Source organism: Ostrea edulis, chromosome 6 (assembly GCF_947568905.1).
Source record: "Ostrea edulis chromosome 6, xbOstEdul1.1, whole genome shotgun sequence".
NCBI classification, from domain to species: Eukaryota; Metazoa; Mollusca; class Bivalvia; order Ostreida; family Ostreidae; genus Ostrea; species Ostrea edulis.
The window spans coordinates 2653870-2678165 of NC_079169.1; the positions used below are offsets into that span (position 1 = coordinate 2653870).

The 24296-nt window shown below is 36.8% G+C and overlaps 3 protein-coding genes across 4 annotated transcripts in view; all 3 read right to left on the bottom strand.

Moving 5' to 3' along the window:
• Positions 1 to 1172: 1172 nt before the first annotated feature.
• Positions 1173 to 2769, bottom strand: LOC130047056 (uncharacterized). Its single transcript, XM_056141240.1, has 2 exons — positions 2649 to 2769; positions 1173 to 2327 (listed from the first exon to the last, which is right to left on the bottom strand). Exons 1-2 carry the CDS (start codon positions 2767 to 2769, stop codon positions 1471 to 1473), a joined length of 978 nt encoding a protein of 325 aa, XP_055997215.1. The 3' UTR covers positions 1173 to 1470.
• Positions 2770 to 6712: 3943 nt separating this feature from the next.
• On the bottom strand, positions 6713 to 8411 carry LOC130047057 (uncharacterized). Its single transcript, XM_056141241.1, has 2 exons — positions 8291 to 8411; positions 6713 to 7855 (listed from the first exon to the last, which is right to left on the bottom strand). Exons 1-2 carry the CDS (start codon positions 8409 to 8411, stop codon positions 6999 to 7001), a joined length of 978 nt encoding a protein of 325 aa, XP_055997216.1. The 3' UTR covers positions 6713 to 6998.
• Positions 8412 to 16880: 8469 nt separating this feature from the next.
• The window catches only part of LOC125646211 (DNA mismatch repair protein Msh6-like), a 44207-nt gene continuing 36791 nt past the window's right edge, over positions 16881 to 24296 (bottom strand). Inside the window, exons 24-34 of one of the 2 annotated variants that reach the window (XM_056141242.1) lie at positions 23911 to 23965; positions 22310 to 22410; positions 21968 to 22197; positions 21657 to 21789; positions 21191 to 21289; positions 20881 to 21097; positions 19883 to 19972; positions 19141 to 19295; positions 18443 to 18571; positions 18128 to 18195; positions 16881 to 17465 (exon numbers count right to left, since the gene is read on the bottom strand). In XM_056141242.1, the coding sequence (XP_055997217.1) occupies positions 17396 to 17465; positions 18128 to 18195; positions 18443 to 18571; positions 19141 to 19295; positions 19883 to 19972; positions 20881 to 21097; positions 21191 to 21289; positions 21657 to 21789; positions 21968 to 22197; positions 22310 to 22410; positions 23911 to 23965 (1347 nt within the window). In that variant the 3' untranslated portion in view covers positions 16881 to 17395. The remainder of the gene's footprint in view (positions 17466 to 18127; positions 18196 to 18442; positions 18572 to 19140; positions 19296 to 19882; positions 19973 to 20880; positions 21098 to 21190; positions 21290 to 21656; positions 21790 to 21967; positions 22198 to 22309; positions 22411 to 23910; positions 23966 to 24296) is intronic. The other variant, XM_048872397.2, reaches the window with a different exon arrangement.

Sequence of the window (24296 nt, forward strand, 5' to 3'; positions counted from 1 at the left end):
ATTTTGGTAATTAAAGGACTACCTACTCCTTCTAAATATCCACTTAGTTTCAATTCAGCATCCATAAACCTATAATGAAGGTGTTAATTAAATGTTTTACACATCAGTATTATGTACTAAGTCTGTCCCCACCCTGGGGTCAAAACCCCTACCTCGGGGATCATTAAATTTACAATTTTGGTAGAGGCCTTCTGGCCTGCTCTACATCATTATGTATTTAGTTTTTCTTAAGATGTACAGTTCTAGAAAAGAAGATTTTTAAAATTGGTCAATTTTTGCTCTGACCCTAAGGCCTCAGGGGGTGCAGGCGTCCTGAAATTTTGATTCTATGCCCCCCTTGTTCCAAAGATGATTCATACCAAATTTGAAATGAATTTGAATGGTAGTTATCAAGAAGTTAAAAATCTCTATTTCTCACACATTTAATAACTGACCATTTTGGCCTTACCCTAATACCAAAACCTTCTCTTTCTAAATATCCATTTAGTTTCAATAGCACTAAAGATGTTATTTAAGTGTTTTACACATAAACACTTAATATACAAATTTTTGCCCCACCTTGGGGTCAAAACCTCTACCCCGGGGATCATGAAATTTACAAGTTTGGTAGAGTCGTTTCTGCTCTATATCACTTAGTTTTTCTTACACGTGCGGTTCTAGATTTTTGAAAATTTGGGCAGTTTTTGTCTCGACCCTAGGGGTGCTGGAATCCTAAAATTTACAATTTATGTCTCCTTTGTCAATTGTTAACGCAAGACGACGGACGACAACCAATTGCAATATATAATATAGGTCAGAGTTTACTCAGGTGACCTAATTAAAACAATATCAATTTGAAATTATAATACAAAATTTTATTCCTACTGTCATATAAATATATTCATGCATTGAACTATGTACAATATAACAAATTCATTAGTTAGAAAATATTTAACAAATTCATTTAGTTAGAAAACATTGAACAAATTCATTTAGTTAGAAAACATTGATCAATGAATGAAGTAATACTTATTTATAACAAATATTGTGTGGCAGCAAATCAACATGCAATACAGAAACAAAAACAAAGATAAAAATAGCACTATTTTACAGATCTAAATGAAACAGACCTCAAAAAGTCTACACAGAAGATATAATCTATTAGCACTTTCCTCAGGATAAATAATTTACCAGCACTATACAAGCACCTCAGGATAAATAAATAACTTACCAGCACTATACAAGCACCTCAGGATAAATAAATAACTTACCAGCACTATACAAGCACCTCAGGATAAATAAATAACTTACCAGCACTATACAAGCACCTCAGGATAAATAAATAACTTACCAGCACTATACAAGCACCTCAGGATAAATAAATAACGTACCAGCACTATACAAGCACTACGATTTCACAGGACAGTAACCAGAAGCAGGTCTGATATATCATTAATCCCAGATTCTTTTTCCACACTAACATACTCACTATCACCATTCACTGGGCACACACTTGTTAACACTGAGTGTTTTCCTCTTGCTGATCCCTAATGAGCGTCTGCTTCTGTTCCTCTTGTTGGAGAACCATTTCTTCACCTGCTCCTCCTTGATTCCTCCTCTCACGGCTAGATTCTGGATGACATCAGATGGTGGGTGCGGGTGATCGAGATGACTGTAGTACCACTGCTCCATAAGCTGAACGGCCTTCTGGGATAGGGATGGTCTGGTCCGTAGGTTGTTCTGGCTGCAGGTCTGGTGCTGTGCTGTGGTGGTCATGTTGATGGTTGATGACTGCTGAGGTAGATTGTCCTCCAGGAACTGTAGACTGCTCTCCACTCGGTCCATGATGCGATGATGGATGATGGTATAGTGTTGGTTGATGCTCTCTTGGATGTGGTGGGGCTGTCTGGAGTTCTGGTGAAGCGCACAGTAGCGATCAGTCTCCACTTGGGCACTCTGGTACTTAAAGAAGGATGTCAGGTCATTCATCTGCTGAGGATGGAAGGGACGAAGGCTGTCAAGTCTCTGCAGAAGCTGTCGTTCACGGCTGGCAGTGGACATCTCGGGTTGAATGGACTTGATGAGCACAGATGGAGTGTATGAACTGGCCTCTGAGCGGAAGATGGACTGAAGAGCACTGAAGATTTCGTTGGATGAGATGATGTTGTCACTGAAGTTTTTCTGTGGTATTGGAGGTGGTAGACACTTGAGAGCAAGCTGAAGTTCGTTGTCTGGAGATTTCTCTGGTGTGGGTTGGTCGCTGATGAGGGAAGCCAAGAACTCATCAAATCTGGTCTCTGCTTTGCTGGTATCAATGTCATTCTGGCTGGAAGATGAGATGTTGTTCTCTGAAAATTTCTCTGGTGTGGGTTGGTCGCTGATGAGAGAAGTCAGGCACTCATCAAATCTGGTCTCTGCTTTGCTGGTGTCGATGTCATTGTGGCTGGAGGATGAGATGTTGTCTGGAGATTTCTCTGTTGTGGGTTGGTTGCTGATGAGGGAAGTCAGGCACTTGTCAAATCTGGTCTCTGCTTTGCTGGTGTCAATGTCATTCTGGCTGGAGGATGAGATGTTGTCTGGAGAATTCTCTGGTGTGGGTTGGTTGCTGATGAGGGAAGTCGGGCACTTATCAAATCTGGTCTTTGCTTTGCTGGTGTCAATATTCTGGCTGGAGGTGGTGAGAGGCTGGGGTGTGGCTGGGGAATCGTCAAAGATGGTGGCCTTGATGATGTCCTCCAGCGTGGTATTAAAGTTGATCTCGATGTGGGGTGAAGAAGCACGATCAGCCATGATGAATCACGATATACACAACACAAAGCACTAACACCTAAACATACTAAAATACAAAATCACTCAACACAACATATACACTATTACTTACAATGTACAGACAATATGACTGCAGGTAAGCAACACAGAAAGAACACAAATTCACAAAAACAAGGAATGAATTCAATAGGTGCAAAATGTAGAATTTATTGCTCCAATGAATTAGGCAATCTATAGGATTATATCAGCTCTCTGATACCTCAGACTGGATCACAATATGTGAATAGTTGAAATTCAATAGCAAGGGGCTTTTTATAGACACAAAGTTCTGCTACAATTCAGCTTGGATTGCAAACAAAGATGTTCATTGGTCATGAGGTGTTTCCATCAGTTGTGATTGGTTGATGAATCCAATTATTTAACAAGCTAAGTTGGGACTGGCTGGTTTTGCATCATTGACCACACCTTTCCTTGGTCTGAGAAATCAGCTTGGGGTCATTAGGGATAGCTTGGGTGTGGTCACCTTGTGGTGTGGGGATCAAAGTAAGCAGCTGGTTACTAATTGATCATAATTAATACTGGAGACCTACAGATCAAAGGGAAAGACCGTTCTCTGATTGGTCATAGTTAATACTCTACAGAGGGGATGAAATTAAGTGATAAACAGATCTATAATGGGTCACACTAAATGGTCAATCAAAGTGATAAGCTTGTTGCTGGTAAGCCATTATTTCAAACACAATATGTAACAGATCAAAGTGAGAAGATGATCTAATTAGTGCACAGATCAAAGTGAGAAGATGATCTAATTAATGCACAGATCAAAGTGAGAAGATGGTCTAATTAGTGCACAGATCAAAGTGAGAAGATGGTCTAATAAGTGCACAGATCAAAGTGAAAATATATGGTCTTTGACTAATCCTAATTAGTGCACAAGGACTACCAGATCAAATTGCAAAGCTGGTACTAGTGTGATAAGCCTATACATAAGCCAAAACAGAATAGATAAAAAAAACAACAATTAGTTTACTTTCAAAACTTTATAAAAATATAATATACTAAAAGAATTTAATATGATATTTTAAACATTTCTCCTAATTTATTGTTTATCAATAGTAAATCAGGTTATATTTTTATTGAGAATTGTGTACTGATAGTACTGTGAGAATTGTGTACTGATGGTACTGTGAGAATTGTGTACTGATAGTACTGTGAGAATTGTGTACTGATAGTACTGTGAGAATTGTGTACTGATGGTACTGTGAGAATTGTGTACTGATAGTACTGTGAGAATTGTGTACTGATGGTACTGTGAGAATTGTGTACTGATGGTACAGTGAGAATTGTGTACTGATGGTACTGTGAGAATTGTGTACTAATGGTACTGTGAGAATTGTGTACTAATGGTACAGTGAGAATTGTGTACTGATGGTACAGTGAGAATTGTGTACTGATGGTACTGTGAGAATTGTGTACTAATGGTACAGTGAGAATTGTGTACTGATAGTACTGTGAGAATTGTGTACTGATGGTACAGTGAGAATTGTGTAATGATGGTACTGTGAGAATTGTGTACTGATGGTACTGTGAGAATTGTGTACTGATGGTACTGTGAGAATTGTGTACTGATAGTACTGTGAGAATTGTGTACTGATGGTACTGTGAGAATTGTGTACTGATGGTACTGTGAGAATTGTGTACTGATGGTACTGTGAGAATTGTGTACTGATGGTACTGTGAGAATTGTGTACTGATAGTACTGTGAGAATTGTGTACTGATAGTACTGTGTACTGATAGTACTGTGAGAATTGTGTACTGATGGTACTGTGAGAATTGTGTACTGATGGTACTGTGAGAATTGTGTAATGATGGTACTGTGAGAATTGTGTACTGATGGTACTGTGAGAATTGTGTACTGATAGTACTGTGAGAATTGTGTACTGATGGTACTGTGAGAATTGTGTACTGATGGTACTGTGAGAATTGTGTACTGATGGTACTGTGAGAATTGTGTACTGATGGTACTGTGAGAATTGTGTACTGATAGTACTGTGAGAATTATGTACTGATAGTACTGTGAGAATTCTGTACTGAGAGTACTGTGAGAATTGTGTACTGATAGTACTGTGAGAATTGTGTACTGATGGTACTGTGAGAATTGTGTAATGATAGTACTGTGAGAATTGTGAGAATTTTTTTTTATAAATACATAACAAGAGGCTGCCCACAGGCCTTAACAGTCACCTGAGTACTAGTGAAAAGTATCACTACTCCCAAGGGCTATGAAATCTAGAAGAAAAAATTCCAGTTTTGATTATCTAAGCTAAATTCTTATGATGTTGAAAGCAAGTTATAAAACAAGATCTGTTCTTAAAACTTCAATGCCCTCAAAAGTGCATACACATACTGATGAAAGGCTTTATAATATAATATGCGCATCAACATTACAAGAAATGACTAATCTGAACCCATCCCAGGGTCAAAACTCTGGGTTGTGAAATTCACCATTTTTTGTACATCCCTTTCTGCTTTTCCTGATTATGCATTTAGATTTTATATCAGAGTATCAGCAAACTTAAAGACGTCCTTCAAATTATTATAATTATTTTGACACTACCCTGAAACCAAACCCTTATCCCTATAGGATCATGCAATTTACAATTTTGGTAATTAAAGGACTACCTATACTCCTAAATATCCACTTAGTTTCAATTCAGCATCCATAAACCTATAATGAAGGTGTTAATTAAATGTTTTACACATCAGTATTATGTACTAAGTCTGTCCCCACCCTGGGGTCAAAACCCCTACCTCGGGGATCATTAAATTTACAATTTTGGTAGAGGCCTTCTGGCCTGCTCTACATCATTATGTATTTAGTTTTTCTTAAGATGTACAGTTCTAGAAAAGAAGATTTTTAAAATTGGTCAATTTTTGCTCTGACCCTAAGGCCTCAGGGGGTGCAGGCGTCCTGAAATTTTGATTCTATGCCCCCCTTGTTCCAAAGATGATTCATACCAAATTTGAAATGAATTTGAATGGTAGTTATCAAGAAGTTAAAAATCTCTATTTCTCACACATTTAATAACTGACCATTTTGGCCTTACCCTAATACCAAAACCTTCTCTTTCTAAATATCCATTTAGTTTCAATAGCACTAAAGATGTTATTTAAGTGTTTTACACATAAACACTTAATATACAAATTTTTGCCCCACCTTGGGGTCAAAACCTCTACCCCGGGGATCATGAAATTTACAAGTTTGGTAGAGTCGTTTCTGCTCTATATCACTTAGTTTTTCTTACACGTGCGGTTCTAGATTTTTGAAAATTTGGGCAGTTTTTGTCTCGACCCTAGGGGTGCTGGAATCCTAAAATTTACAATTTATGTCTCCTTTGTCAATTGTTAACGCAAGACGACGGACGACAACCAATTGCAATATATAATATAGGTCAGAGTTTACTCAGGTGACCTAATTAAAACAATATCAATTTGAAATTATAATACAAAATTTTATTCCTACTGTCATATAAATATATTCATGCATTGAACTATGTACAATATAACAAATTCATTAGTTAGAAAAAATTTAACAAATTCATTTAGTTACAAAACATTGAACAAATTCATTTAGTTAGAAAACATTGATCAATGAATGAAGTAATACTTATTTATAACAAATATTGTGTGGCAGCAAATCAACATGCAATACAGAAACAAAAACAAAGATAAAAATAGCACTATTTTACAGATCTAAATGAAACAGACCTCAAAAAGTCTACACAGAAGATATAATCTATTAGCACTTTCCTCAGGATAAATAATTTACCAGCACTATACAAGCACCTCAGGATAAATAAATAACATACTAGCACTATACAAGCACCTCTGGATAAATAAATAACTTACCAGCACTATACAAGCACCTCAGGATAAATAAATAATTTACCAGCACTATACAAGCACCTCAGGATAAATAAATAACTTACCAGCACTATACAAGCACCTCAGGATAAATAAATAACTTACTAGCACTATACAAGCACCTCAGGATAAATAAATAACTTACCAGCACTATACAAGCACCTCAGGATAAATAAATAACTTACTAGCACTATACAAGCACCTCAGGATAAATAAATAACGTACCAGCACTATACAAGCACTACGATTTCACAGGACAGTAACCAGAAGCAGGTCCGATATATCATTAATCCCAGATTCTTTTTCCACACTAACATACTCACTATCACCATTCACTGGGCACACACTTGTTAACACTGAGTGTTTTCCTCTTGCTGATCCCTAATGAGCGTCTGCTTCTGTTCCTCTTGTTGGAGAACCATTTCTTCACCTGCTCCTCCTTGATTCCTCCTCTCACGGCTAGATTCTGGATGACATCAGATGGTGGGTGCGGGTGATCGAGATGACTGTAGTACCACTGCTCCATAAGCTGAACGGCCTTCTGGGATAGCGATGGTCTGGTGCGTAGGTTGTTCTGGCTGCAGGTCTGGTGCTGTGCTGTGGTGGTCATGTTGATGATTGATGACTGCTGAGGTAGATTGTCCTCCAGGAACTGTAAACTGCTCTCCACTCGGTCCATGATGCGATGATGGATGATGGTGTAGTGTTGGTTGATGCTCTCTTGGATGTGGTGGGGCTGGCTGAGGTTCTGGTGAAGGGCACAGTAGCGATCAGTCTCCACTTGGGCACTCTGGTATTTAAAGAAGGATGTCAGGTCATTCATCTGCTGAGGATGGAAGGGACGAAGGCTGTCAAGTCTCTGCAGAAGCTGTCGTTCACGGCTGGCAGTGGACATCTCGGGTTGAATGGACTTGATGAGCACAGATGGAGTGTATGAACTGGCCTCTGAGCGGAAGATGGACTGAAGAGCACTGAAGATTTCGTTGGATGAGATGATGTTGTCACTGAAGTTTTTCTGTGGTATTGGAGGTGGTAGACACTTGAGAGCAAGCTGAAGTTCGTTGTCTGGAGATTTCTCTGGTGTGGGTTGGTCGCTGATGAGGGAAGCCAAGAACTCATCAAATCTGGTCTCTGCTTTGCTGGTATCAATGTCATTCTGGCTGGAAGATGAGATGTTGTTCTCTGAAAATTTCTCTGGTGTGGGTTGGTCGCTGATGAGAGAAGTCAGGCACTTGTCAAATCTGGTCTCTGCTTTGCTGGTGTCGATGTCATTGTGGCTGGAGGATGAGATGTTGTCTGGAGATTTCTCTGGTGTGGGTTGGTCGCTGATGAGGGAAGTCAGGCACTTGTCAAATCTGGTCTCTGCTTTGCTGGTGTCGATGTCATTCTGGCTGGAGGATGAGATGTTGTCTGAAAATTTCTCTGGTGTGGGTTGGTCGCTGATGAGAGAAGTCAGGCACTCATCAAATCTGGTCTCTGCTTTGCTGGTGTCGATGTCATTGTAGCTGGAGGATGAGATGTTGTCTGGAGAATTCTCTGGTGTGGGTTGGTTGCTGATGAGGGAAGTCGGGCACTTATCAAATCTGGTCTTTGCTTTGCTGGTGTCAATATTCTGGCTGGAGGTGGTGAGAGGCTGGGGTGTGGCTGGGGAATCGTCAAAGATGGTGGCCTTGATGATGTCCTCCAGCGTGGTATTAAAGTTGATCTCGATGTGGGGTGAAGAAGCACGATCAGCCATGATGAATCACGATATACACAACACAAAGCACTAACACCTAAACACACTAAATCACAAAATCACTCAACACAACATATACACTATTACTTACAATGTACAGACAATATGACTGCAGGTAAGCAACACAGAAAGAACACAAATTCACAAAAACAAAGAATGAATTCAATAGGTGTAAAATGTAGAATTTATTGCTCCAATGAATTAGGCAATCTATAGGATTATATCAGCTCTCTGATACCTCAGACTGGATCACAATATGTGAATAGTTGAAATTCAATAGCAAGGGGCTTTTTATAGACACAAAGTTCTGCTACAATTCAGCTTGGATTGCAAACAAAGATGTTCATTGGTCATGAGGTGTTTCCATCAGTTGTGATTGGTTGATGAATCCAATTATTTAACAAGCTAAGTTGGGACTGGCTGGTTTTGCATCATTGACCACACCTTTCCTTGGTCTGAGAAATCAGCTTGGGGTTATTAGGGATAGCTTGGGTGTGGTCACCTTGTGGTGTGGGTATCAAAGTAAGCAGCTGGTTACTAATTGATCATAATTAATACTGGAGACCTACAGATCAAAGGGAAAGACCGTTCTCTGATTGGTCATAGTTAATACTCTACAGAGGGGATGAAATTAAGTGATAAACAGATCTATAATGGGTCACACTAAATGGCCAATCAAAGTGATAAGCTTGTTGCTGGTAAGCCTTTATTTCAAACACAATATGTAACAGATCAAAGTGAGAAGATGATCTAATTAGTGCTCAGATCAAAGTGAGAAGATGATCTAATTAATGCACAGATCAAAGTGAGAAGATGGTCTAATAAGTGCACAGATCAAAGTGAGAATATATGGTCTTTGACTAATCCTACTTAGTGCACAAGGAGTACCAGATCAAATTGCAAAGTTGGTACTAGTGTGATAAGCCTATACATAAGCCAAAACAGAATAGATAAAAAAAAAAACAACAATTAGTTTACATTCAAAACTTTATAAAAATATAATATACTAAAAGAATCTAACATGATATTTTAAACATTTCTCCTAATTTATTGTTTATCAATAGTAAATCAGGTTATATTTTTATTGAGAATTGTGTACTGATAGTACTGTGAGAATTGTGTTTGTGTACTGATGGTACTGTGAGAATTGTGTACTGATAGTACTGTGAGAATTGTGTACTGATAGTACTGTGAGAATTGTGTACTAATGGTACTGTGAGAATTGTGTACTGATGGCACTGTGAGAATTGTGTACTGATGGCACTGTGAGAATTGTGTACTGATAGTACAGTACTGTGAGAATTGTGTACTGATAGTACTGTGAGAATTGTGTACTGATAGTACTGTGAGAATTGTGTACTGGTGGTACTGTGAGAATTGTGTACTGATAGTACTGTGAGAATTGTGTACTGATAGTACTGTGAGAATTGTGTAGTGATAGTACTGTGAGAATTGTGTACTGATAGTACTGTGAGAATTGTGTACTGATAGTACTGTGAGAATTGTGTACTGATGGTACTGTGAGAATTGTGTACTGATAGTACTGTGAGAATTGTGTACTGATAGTACTATGAGAATTGTGTACTGATAGTACTGTGAGAATTGTGTAGTGATGGTACTGTGAGAATTGTGTAGTGATGGTATTGTGAGAATTGTATAGTGAGTTTATTTGTTATCAGAAAAATGTTCTATGATCATTTACAGTTTTTTGAATGTAAGAGATTAGCCCAACCTCTATAATAAATGGAAGCAAGAATTAACTGTACATGGAGATGTTATTTCAATACAAGGTATTCTTAAAGTATGTTCTAAGATAATAACTGATCCTTCTGTTCAATGATTGCAATTTAGAATATTACAAAGAATGGGACATTACTTTTAAACAATAGTACTGCAAATGGTACATAATATGCCCGTGAAAATGCTTACATAGGGTGTTTTTCTTATGCGATAATTTGTAGAATTTTGCTTCAGGTAGTATCAGCCATCATCAGGCTGTAACATACTTTCTTTGCATCAAATAAATAAAGGGTCTTATTCAGAGAGAGAGAATTAAAGATCATCAATAATAAAGGACCATGTCTTTCAGTTGGTATTGAAATCTATAATTTTATGTTTTATATGCAATTTGCTTTAAAGTTCTTAACATTAAAGTTCTCTTTATTTCATTTATCAGACTATTCATGGATAGGCTATTTTTTAAATATAGTGCATAAATTTATGAGCTTTAACCAAATTCTAAATTATCAAAATGCTCATTTGAACTTCGATGCAAAAACTAACAAGATGTACTGTGATCAATGCTCACAAAGAATACCCCCCGCTTACCCTAATCTCCCAAAGGGTGTTGTTAATAGGTATAAATTACCTCTTTCCTGAGTGTAAAAATATGGTATGCCTTTGTAGAAGAAAATGGAAGATATAGTCCGAACACAAATCCATGGCATAAACCTATAATTTTGACCTTGAGATCAAAGGTCAAAGTCATAAAGAGGTCATGAATGTACATGACACAAAGTCTCATGGTGATACACCCATGTCTTATGGTATGACTATGTCAAAACCCTATAATCAATTTTGACCTTGAGGTCAAAGTTCAAGGTCATATAGAGGTCATGAAGGTACTCAACACATCGTCTCATGGTGATACACTCATGTGTCAAATATGATATGTCTATGTCAAAGAACAAAGAAGTCATGGCCCTGACACGAATCCATTGTAAAAACCTTTAATTTTGACCTTGAGGTCAAGGTCATATGGATGTCATGAAGGTACATGACACATCGTCTCATGGTGATACACTCAGGTGTCAAATATGGTATGCCTATGTCAAAGAACAAAAAAGTTATGGCCCGGACACGAATCCATTGTAAAAACCTTTAATTTTGACCTTGAGGTCAAGGGTCAAGGTCATATAGAGGTCATGAAGGTACTCGACACATCGTCTCATGGTGATCTACCTGTGTGCCAAATATGGTATGCCTAAGTCAAAGAACAAAGAAGTTATGGCCCAGACAAAAATCTGCACAGACAGATGGACGGATGCAGAAAGACAGACAGAGTGATTCCTATATACCCCCCAGAACTTCGTTCGGGAGATATAAGATAGGCAGAATGAGCATACCCAAAAATGATTTACACTATAAGTGTAAACCAAAAACCCAAGGTACTCCACAGAAAGCTTTACTACATTAAAATTTAAAGAGAATGCAAAATATTTTTACTTCACCGTGTAACGTAAATCATAAAAAATATGACGTCACAATTAAATGACGTCGCAGCAGTGTGAGATAAAAAAAAAATCTTCACATACCGGTCTCACATGGCTAAAGTCGATCTCACACTGGTGATAATGTGAGAAAACATCATCTCATCCAACAAAATCTTCATTGCTCTTCAGTCCATCTTCCACTCTGAGGCCAGTTCATACATTCCATCTGTGCTTATTAGGTGCATCCAGCCCGAGATGTCCACCATGAACGACATCTGGAGAGACTCGACAGCCCTCGTTCCTTCCACCTCCGCAGATGAATGACCTAACATCCTTCTTTAAGTACCAGAGTGGAGACTGATCGCAACTGTGCCCTTCATCAGAACTCCAACCCGCCCCACCACATCCAAGAGAGCATCAACTATGTCTGCTATTCCTAAGTATGCATTTAGTTCTATAGATTCAGCAAACTTACACATAAATACTACAACTTAAGTTTGGCCACACCCTGGGGTCAGAACCCCTACTCTGGAGATCATGAAATTTACAATTTTGGTAGAGGCCTTCCTGCTCTTCATCACCAGGCATTTACTTTTTCTTTTAACATGTGCGGTTCTAAAGAAAAAGATATTTTAAAATTGGTCAATTGGGGCAGTTTTTGCCCTACCCCTAAGGCCCCAGGAATCCTGAAATTTATAATTTATGTCCCCCTTGTTCCAAAAATGCTTCATACCAAATTTGAAAGGAATTGGAAGTTATCAAGAAGTTAAAAATGTTCAATTGGTAACGCACGACGATGGATGACAACCAATTGCAAAAGGTCACCTAAGTCAACTCAGGCGACCTTAAAATATAAATAATAAAATGTCTTTGTTGTTCCATCGGGTGATGAAGGTAGCAACCATTGCATAAACAAGAGATGTTTGTAAAACACATATGCCCCCCCCCCCCCCCCCAATGGTGCAAAATTGAAAAGGGTTATACACACACACATCATTTAATTGATAGTAGTATCATCAATTCAAAATATTGAGCAGACAATATCTTCCTATGTCAAGAGTGAATTGACCATGTGACCTAAATAACAATATGGGTCATCTACTCCTTATGCTGTACCAGTGTACCAAGTTTGGTGTTAATCAAGCAAACAATTCTTAAAATATAGGAAACAAGATATTACTATGTCCAGTTCAACAATTGACTTTTAACCTCAAAATCAATATGGGTTGTCTTCTCCTGAAAATGTACCAGTGTACTAAGTTTGATGTCCGTCAAGCAAAAATGTTATCAAGATATTGAGTGGACAGTATATTACTATGTTCAGTTTGACCTTTGACCATGTGACCTCAAAATCAATAGGAGTCATCTCCTCCTGAATATACACCACTGTACTTAGTTTGATGTCTGTCAAGCAAAGGGTTCTCAAAATATTGAGCGGACAGTATATTCCAATGTCCAGGTTGACCCTTGACCTTTAAACATGTGAAATCAAAATCAATAGGGATCATCTTCTCCTGAAGATGTACCAGTGTACCAAGTTTGATGTCTGTCAAGCAAAGGGTTCTCAAGATATTGAACGGACAGTATATTCTTATGTCCAGTTTGACCCTTGACCTTGACCATGTGACCTCAAAATCAATAGGGGTCATCTTCTCCTGAAGACGTACCAGTGTACCAAGTTTGATGTCTGTCAAGCAAAGGGTTCTCAAGATATTGAGCGGACAGTATATTCCTATGTCCAGTTTGACCCTTGACGTTTGACCATGTGACCACCTCAAAATCACTAGGGGTTATCTTCTCCTAGAGACGTACCAGTGTACCAAGTTTGATGTCTGTCGAGCAAAGGGTTCTCAAGATATTGAGCGGACAGTATATTCCTATGTCCAGTTTGACCCTTGACCATGTGACCTCAAAATCAATAGGGGTCATCTTCTCTTGAAGACGTACCAGTGTACCAAGTTTGATGTCTGTCAAGCAAAGGGTTCTCAAGATATTGAGCGGACAGTATATTTCCATGTCTAGTTTGACCCTTGACCTTTGATCATGTGACCTCAAAATCAATAGGAGTCATCTTCCCCTTAAGATATACCAGTGTACTAAGTTTGATGTCTGTCAAGCAAAGGGTTCTCAAGATATTGAGCAGACATTATATTCTTAAGTCCAGTTTGACCCTTGACCATGTGACCTCAAAATCAATAGGGGTCATCTTCTCTTGAAGATGTACCAGTGTACCAAGTTTGATGTCTGTCAAGCAAAGGGTTCTCAAGATATTGAGCGGACAGTATATTCCTATGTCTAGTTTGACCCTTGACCATGTGACCTCAAAATCAATGGGGGTCATCTTCTTCTGAAGATGTACTGGCGTACCAAGTTTGATGTCTGTCAAGCAAAGGGTTCTCTAGACATTGAATGGTCAGTATATTCCTATGCCCAGTTTGACCCTTGACCTTTGACCATGTGACCTCAAAATCAATAGGGGTCATCTACTCCTTAGGATGTACCAGTTTGCCAAGTTTGATGTCTTTCAAGCAAAGGGTTCTCAAGATATTGAGCGGACATTATATTCCTATGTCCAGAGTAGATTGACCCTTGACCTTTTGACCTGAAAAACAATAGGGATCCTCTTCTACTCATAACTAACCCACATATGAAATATCATTATCATCAAGTGAATGGTTCTCAAGATATTGAGCGGACAACACGTGGTCTACAGACCGACCGACAGACAGACCGACCGACAGGTGCAAAACAATATGCCCCCTCTTTTTCAAAGGAGGGCATAAAAATTTGCATAACCCACTTTTATGCATTTTTTCTGCAATGCTAGCTACCTTTATCACCCGATGAAACAACAAAGAAAGCATTTTATTGTTTAAATAAATCCTAGAACATGATTCGATTTTTTAATATATGACTGCTACCGCATATACTCGCCTATAAGTCAGTCCGCCTATAAGTCGGTTGTATTTTTAAGGTTATTTTGTAGGAATTTGGCATTGACCGCTTATACATTGTAAGTTGGTACAAATTTTTGTCAGAATCGGTTGACAATTTCAAGTCAATGCTCTGGTATTTTTACCTATGTTTCAAAAAATATTTGGAGAAATTAATAATTATGAGCTGCTCAATATTCAAGCCATATCTGTTTGGGGTTTAAACGCAACCCTTCATCTATTATGGACAATGATCCCTTGTTTACCTACGCAATCATGGTCTCCTAATTACCAGTACCTGACACCGTGTTTACTTAGTGGCACGCATCTCGCGGTTATTGAGGGGTTCCAGTATAATTCAATGTATCAACAATAGAGTTTTTACCGATAAACGATAGATTAGTTGAATTGAAAGTATTAGTTAGCGGTATGTAAACAATTGTTAACAAGATAAAAATATGTAAATACTTGTACTTTATACATAATTTTAAAATACGTAAACAATTCAATATGTCTAGATATTTGTGAACAATAATCATTTGTGTGGTATTCCATGATAATCGTTGGAGTTGTTTAAAAAACACTACATTAAGCCACCTAGAAAAATACCAATCTTCTTAGAACATGCCTGTAAGTCGGACATAGAGTTTTGGACTAAAAATTGACTCCCAAAAATCCGACTTATAGGTGAGTATATACGGTATTTCTTTATCTACATCCAATCACTTAAATACAATTTTTTAACCAACTGAAGTTGAGTGGCAGATTAGCAATAATTACTTTGTTGACAACACAGGCAGACATCTGGACAGGTGGCGATGTGCAACCAATTGGAAATGTGTGAATTGAATTCTCTATAAATATGTACAAGTACATATTACAAAGAAAAATGTAGAATTTTGGCAGAGAATGATATCAATATATTTACATTTGCAACTGTTTTCTCCTACATAACACTATTACGAGCAATACGTATTTATTTCTGGATAAATCTACTACGGGGTCAACAGAGGTCACGGCTATGCGTATGAACATTTGTTAAAAGTAGGTAACAGGTACTACTTTTACTAAGGCAATACACATATAGCAATCGCTCTCACTTACTACAGAAATCTTTCAGTAGATGAAATCAACATCACAAAATGTATTTACGGTTTTATTTGTATTCCAAGCAGTGGACTTTCATCAATAATTGATAAAAGCATTTCTGTAAACAATGTCTTTAGTTACTAGCCTACTAGGACTTTCGTCTGCTACAACTTCACCCTGGTCATCGGTGATGCGGAATTGTACCTACTGCTAGACGATGACATTAGGCTTTTAATAGCAAAAAGGTCATTCACAGGATGTATGGCCGATAAGTCGTCAAAGTGCATTAAGACTTACACACCACACTGCTTCCGTGCCACAGCAGCCTAGGTGCTTGATGTCGGTTTCCACATCGAAGCGAGGCGTCGTTAAAAACCTATTACAAAAAATTATCGAGTCAAAAGAAGCGTTCAATGAGCTCATGTTTATCAACAATTACATATCCAAATCCAAACCGTCCCTTACCTTTGTGCAGTTCCACATTCTCTGCGATGTTCAGTTCTTTCCGGAGATTCATCTGAGCTGCGTCCTCTGTCCTGTCTATAAATGATTTGCCTACACCTGACGACTGCCACCCTGTTCTTCATGTTCCTCCATCTCAGTCTTCTGTTAACTCCGTAATATCCACAGAATATCTTTCAAAGTCGGTCATCAACGTCTTCACTTTTCAAAAGTCAAAGCGCATCACAACTCTAAGTGTAACACTGCGCATCCCCGTTTAAATCAAAATTCCCCCACCCCCTAAAATTAGACATATGGAAGAGTTTTCCATTATATACTCCCGAGTTAATGTATATGTTGATATACTTGCTTTCTAGCGTCTTAATAATTAAAACAGTTCTTCATTTTATAGAACTTTTTTTGTGTTGTCGTCATTTTGAACATCTATGACGTTTCGTTGTGGACGTCAACAATTTGAAATGTATGGAAACGTGTTGTTAACACAATTCAGTAATGTTACCGACCAAAAATGTAAATATAAGTAATAAGGTATCATTTTAAAATATTTATCGGGATATAAATACGGGTTGGTACATGATCAAATTTTCCATAAAGCCCTTTGGGCTTTATGGAATTTGATCACGTGACCAACCCATATTTATATCCTGATAAATATTTTTAAATGATACCTTATTTCTTAAATAATCATCAAATTGTTATAAGCATGATCGCTATAAGCTGGTTTTACTGTACATTAATTTACACTTTCCACTAAAAATAATTACAACATCTGATTAACAATTGTCATTGTGGTTATTTTAATACAGCTATACAACAAGTAGAAAACAAGTAACAATTTATTCTTCTCTAAAAACAAAATAAATTCTTGTCATGATCAATAAATGAACTATGAAATATGAATGGAGAATACTGTAAAATGGTATTTTGTTACACAGTAAGAGTTCAAAACAATGCATTTGTTCACAATAAATTGTGCATGTATTTGTGGTCAGGTCTTGAATTTATATCACTAGTAGTTGCTGCCACACTGTAGTTTTTGAGATTTCTTGTTAGATCTTGCATGTCCAGTCACTTTCAGTGAAAATCAAACACATTCCTGCATTCAGCGAAAATTAAACACATCCCTGCATGTCCTCTAGTCTGAACTGATACACATGTAATATTAGATTCTAATACAACCTATGGAGGTGAAACATTGCCCCACAAACTGGTCTATTTTTATCAGATCGCTATAGTACCCCAGGAGGTGAGACATTGCCCCACAAACTGGTCTATATTAATCAGATCGCTATAGTACCCCCGGGAGAAGCTGTTGTATCCTCTTGATATTCTCAATGGAATCATCTTTGAACAATGACCTGTGAATAGAAATCCAAAATATACATGTACATCTACTTTAAAAGGACTGATTCACGATTTACCCCAAAATTTTCTTTTTCACTTTTAATGATCAAAATCTACTGTGTAATGTGTTTAAAAAATTTCACATAAAAATTAAGGTTATACATTATCACAGAAGCTAATTTTAGAAAGTTTATTATTTGTTATTGTTTATGAAATTTTCAAATGAAATGGATTTCGATATAAGTTTATTAAATCTTTCACATTTCAAGCATTTTTGGGGTAAAAGTTAAAATTTGTGACTACCACAAAATTAAGATCCTTTATATTACAAAATCAATATTTCACTTGTTTATTTGTATACATAAAATGACTCAAGTCTTTGTTTACATACCATAGATTTAAGGCTAAAATATTGCTTTTATTTTTGCATTCAGAAGGTCAAGATTTTGGCTGTCGACATTAAATGAGTTATATTTTTAAGGTTCAACATAAAAAACAATTTTTATCAAAAATCGTGAACCATTCCCTTTAATATATCAATGAAATTATTTCAAAATAAAACCTTTAACATCTTTATTTAAGTCTTGCACAGTGCAAACAAGTTTTAAAATAGAATGTCCTGATAGGTGTAGTTTTCTCTTCATGTCAATATCCTCAGTATTGCTTATACATGTACCTGAACAATTTCTTTCGTTCTACAGCCATTTCAAATTCTTTTGCTTTTTCCCTGGCCTCCTTTACAACCTACAAAACAAAATAACAACCAGGTTTTCTAAAATCACTTTTAACGTTACTATGTGCAAAGATAAGCGCTTACGGCCATGGTAGTTTGTGTTTTTATTTATCTATGTTTGAAGGACAATGTTCTGATTAAAATGGATAGAAAACTTATCTAAATGTACATTTAAAGACGCAAACCAATAAATGTATAATAAATATCAGAACTTGTGCGGAGTAAATTATGGAGAATTAAAACAAGAAGTTCTTCTACCTCATCAGGAATGTCAGCAAGTCGAGCAACATTGAAGCCGTAACTTTTTGGACATGCTCCTTTTGCAAATTTGTATAAGAATGTGATAGTCTCCTCTGTAGGATCACCCTCGTCTTCCACCATACAGGACTGGAAGGAAATCAATAAATAATTAATATAAATTTATTTTGTAAAGTGTAAAATCCATATTGCTCTAAACACTATTTAAATAACAATAAAACAGTAAAATAAATTGTATAAGAATAAATGACTAGTAGGTGAAGATAAGGAGTTTGTTACAGTTGCACAACATAGTAATCTTGACTTTAAGTTCATCTGCACATACTAGTTGTAATGAATTGCAAACAGATGAGTCTTTAGTTTAGATTTAAAGATACAGAGACTAGCAGCAGTTCTGATATCATATGGTAGAGAATTCCACAGTTTAGGGCCAGCCACACTAAAAGCTCGAGTTTGAATCACAGATGAGGTGGTAAATGACATTTGTATTTGGCTCTGATCACTGGACCGCAGAGTTCTGGAGGGAGCATAGGGTGTTATGAGTTCTTGCAGATCATTACGATTGATCTTGAAGCTTGGAACTTTTATACTGATACTATTTCTGGAGTAATTTCCCCTAACACAATCTGTATTTACTGGAAGAAACACGACAGAGCTCTTTGGAAAATGATTCTTTTTTCTGTTCATGTTATTTTTACCATATGGCCTAGTCTGATGTTTGGATCGTGAGAGAATTCCTCCACCAGGGAGTGATAGTGGGTGGAGAACAGCGTCCTGCAACAAATGTTCTCCGAGAGCTCCTTCACCACTGCACAGGCAATAGCTGTTCCATCGTAGGTAGCCGTTCCTCGACCTAAGAAATTCAACTTCAAAGTTCTACCAGTCTGAAGGATTTATTTTATACACAGTCTTATCCTGAAGTATACTAATCATAATGAGTATCACGACTTCCCATTTACATACCATGCAAATAAAGATTGAACTATTCATGCTTTTCAAAACAAAACAAAAATATGTAGCCCCCCCCCCCCTCCTTATCAACCAACCTTTCCTATGCAGTACAAAATTAATACATAACATTTTACTATGTATTGTTGTTTTGTGGTGTATGCATCTAGCAAATACATTTATATAATCAATATTTGATGTTTAATATAATCAATATTTGATGTTTAATATAATCAATATTTGATGTTTAATATAATCAATATTTGATGTTTAATATAATCAATATTTGATGTTTAATATAATCAATATTTGATGTTTAATATAATCAATATTTGATGTTTAATATAATCAATATTTGATGTTTAATATAAATTTTGATGTACAATGAAGAAACAACTTCAATTACTTGAGTTCACTTTCTCTTTTAAATGCAGTTCCATAAAAGTAATTCATACATGTAGCAATCATTCTTTTAAGATACTGTGTACTTGCCCAGTTCATCTATTAGAACTAGTGAATGTGTGGTAGCATGCTGCAAAATAGCTGAAGTTTCACTCAATTCAACGAAGAATGTGCTTTCCCCTGAAAACAAGATACATGTTCATTTTATATCAACAATATGTACATGTACATGCATATCATACTCCTAAAGAAACATCATACTCCAAACGAAACATATCATACTCCTAAAGAAACATATACTCCAAAAGAAACATATACTCCAAAATAAACATATCATACTCCAAAAGAAACATATCATACTCCTAAAGAAACATATCATACTCCAAAAGAAACAAATCATACTCCTAAAGAAACATATACTCCAAAATAAACATATCATACTCCTAAATAAACATATCATACTCCTAAATAAACATATCATACTCCAAAAGAAACATATCATACTCCAAAAGAAACATATACTCCAAAATAAACAAATCATACTCCAAACGAAACATATCATACTCCTAAATATACAAATCATACTCCAAAATAAACATATACTCCTAAATAAACATATCATACTCCTAAAGAAACATATCATACTCCAAAAGAAACATATCATACTCCTAAAGAAACATCATACTCCTAAAGAAACATATACTCCAAAATAAACATATCAAACTCCAAAATAAACATATCATACTCCAAACAAAACATATCATACTCCAAATGAAACATCATACTCCAAACGAAACATATCATACTCCAAAATAAACATATCATACTCCAAAATAAACATATCATACTCCTAAAGAAACATATACTCCAAAATAAACATATCATACTCCAAAATAAACATATCATACTCCTAAAGAAACATATACTCCAAAAGAAACATATACTCCAAAGTAAACATATCATACTCCTAAAGAAACATATCTTACTCCAAAAGAAACAAATTTTCACTGCTAAACAGATCTCCTCGGTTTTTCTTAAGATTTTAAATAGACACATGTAGTAAAGGTTGGCCAGAAATCTTTGTATACCTGACATGATTCGGTCGCTAGCTCCGAGCCTTGTGAACACTCTATCTATGGGAGTTAATCGACATTTCTCAGCAGGAACGTAACAGCCCATCTGAGCCATAATGGTGATTAATCCCACCTGCCTCATGAGAGTGGATTTACCTCCCATGTTTGGACCTGTTACCAAGACAATTTTACTGTTGTCGTTCTTTTCTCCTTCCTCCTCTGTGTCTAGTTCCTGTATTTAGAGAAAAATTAAAAGTCTGTGTAAATTCACTTTCTAAGAACAAGAACTTGCATATCCCACAATATATCTAGAGTATTTACTGACATCAGCGATCCCGATGACTGTGTCGTTGGGAATAAAGTCGCCTCCACCAAACGTCCTGGTGACACAGGGATGCCTGGCCTCTCTAATCTCTATAAATGGCTGTAAACACACAAAACGTAACCAAATGTAACTTAAAAATCATTATGATTTGATGAGCATTACCTAAACACTGATATAAAATTGTGTCAAACAGATATTACATCCTTGTCGGATGTTAGGTCTTGCTTCCTATCAGATGTCAAGTCTTTCGTCTCTGTTTTATACAATAAAGTTCTTACCTCTGTGTCAGATGTTGGTTCTAGAATCTCTGGTTTATAGATCTTACTTCTGTGTCAGATGTTGGTTCTAGAATCTCTGGTTTATAGATCTTACCTCGGTGTCAGATGTTGGTTCTAGAATCTCTGGTTTATAGATCTTACCTCGGTGTCAGATGTTGGTTCTAGAATCTCTGGTTTATAGATCTTACCTCGGTGTCAGATGTTGGTTCTAGAATCTCTGGTCTACAGGTTACCCCATCTGCAGAACCAACATACTTGGCCAGGGACATCAACACATCTAACACAGATAGACACTGCAAGGCTGTATCCCACAATTTGTACCTAGGACACAATTTAACAAACTTACATAGACTTTAACAGCCATTGATAAACTTAGTGCTGTTCATAATTAATGCACTCTGATTATTCTCGAGCTCCTTATCAGACAATTATATGCATTTCACATCTGAAATGTGGCATATGTAACTAATTTGATAAAAAAAAAATTCAATTACAGTACCTTTCATCAAAGCTATAAAACAGTCTCCTCATGGTGTCTTTAAGGGCAGCATCTTTACGCTCCTCTGCCTCTGTTAGATCCACCAGCTGGTCTTCTATCTCCTTGGTGCGGTATCTCTTGGTTCCTTTTTTGGAAGACATCAGATTGTACTCATCAGGGACCCTTTTCAGAATGCTCTCCGGAACCTCGATCTGGTATCGATTTTTTCCTGAACCCCAGTAGGTTAATGTCTAGTGTTCAATAAACATTTATCAGATCTCTAACATCTAATTGCAAAATGTGACATTAAATACAATTTATCTTTTCAATTTGTTTTCTTGATTACAATATTTCAGTACTTACCCTACACCCGAGCCTCTGACGCTGCCTGTCTAAGTATTCCTCCAGTCCCCTCTCAGCCGCCTTCAAGTCTACCTTAGCAGAGTCATATTCAGGACTCACCCCTACAAATTTCAGTCATCGATTAACATCCTTTAGTTATAAAATGACAAGTTACGATGCTTCACTGCAAATCAAACCTCCAATCAGGCACCTGTGAACAATATGTCATGTTCATTTTACTTGCATTGCATCTACAACAGATTTTTTCTACAGGACAAAGTGTTGATACACTGCCAATAGACTTATATTTCCAATGCTTTTGCCTTCGATGTCTTTATCTATTGTAGTTATCGTCATTTCTTCGTGAATGCAGTTGTGAACAATGCACTTATACGTGATAAATATAGTACATCTGTTTTACAGCTGGCAATTCTAACAGGAATGAAAACAAATATAAAGAATAAATCTCAGGTCATGACAACATACTTCACGTGGTGTGCTAGTGCGCTTCATGAAGTACAGTGTATGTGGTGTGCTAGTGCGCTTCATGAAGTATGTGGTGTGCTAGTGCGCTTCATGAAGTACGTTCGTGTCAAGTGTTGCAGTTTACGCTCTCATGTACTTTTAAAATTGAAAATTTTATTTCTTGAACTGTTGAACACAAGCAATTTACAGTTTTGATGAATAAGAAATGAAATTTTTTCTTCAGTATTTGAACATGTTTATGGTATATCCTCTTTACCATTGTGTCCCCTATATGTGTCTCCTATCTGTGTCCCCTATAAGTGTCTCCTATTTGTGTGTACTATTTGTGTCCCCTATAAGTGTCTCCTATTAGTGTGTACTATTTGTGTCTCGTATTTGTGTGTACTATTTGTGTCTCCTAATTGTGTGTCCGAATTGTTTTATCTAGCATTACTGTGATCTCTAAACACTCGAGTAACTGTACATACCATGCAGCATATCTATATTTTTAAGATTTAAAAATCTTGAGGAGTCGACACACAAAGTTGGAGAATCACCTGTACAAGTAAAGTATTACAATACGTCCTGCACATGTCCCACGCTTACCGTTCGTACCGACATCGAACATTGAGGTGAATGCCAGTAAGGTATTATAATACATCCTTCACATGTCCCACGCTTACCGTTCGTACCGACATCGAACATTGAGGTGAATGCCAGTAAGGTATTATAATACATCCTTCACATGTCCCACGCTTACCGTTCGTACCGACATCGAACATTGAGGTGAATGCCAGTAAGGTATTATAATACATCCTTCACATGTCCCACGCTTACCGTTCGTACCGACATCGAACATTGAGGTGAATGCCAGTAAGGTATTATAATACATCCTTCACATGTCCCACGCTTACCGTTCGTACCGACATCGAACATTGAGCATCCTTGCCAAGTTGCTAAATTTTTCTCTAGTCAATGCACATGTTAACAAAAGAATTCACTATTCACTGATTATGTTGTCAATCCTAGTGCTAAAAGTCAGACATGTCCCTGTATGTACATTGCATCTGAAACTTTTTAGTACTACATTTAATAATTTTTGGATTGGCTGGCTGCCTGAACAGACAAGCGGAGGATGTTGTGTAGACATCACTAACCTTTGTTAGGTAAAATCACTCCATCTTTTTTCGCCTTTGAATGGTCGAAAGCATTCTGAAGAACAAAGACAAAAATATATCATAAACAACGTTATTCTGCCTTTTGATAAAAATCTCAAAATTTCATTGGCTGAAACCAATACTACATACATGTACAACGATGTCATGTCTCTTACTAAACTAATATTTATATATGCCCTTTCCACGTGGTTTTCTGACCATATATGTGTACTATGACATCACGAGAATACATATACCCTGTCACTGGAGTCAGCACATATTATGAAGTCATAGGTATACGAAAACAAATGAATTCATTTTTTTAATTTACAGTGTGTTTAAAAACTTGTTTTAATCCCGTTGTTGATGGTTTAAATGTTGCAGCC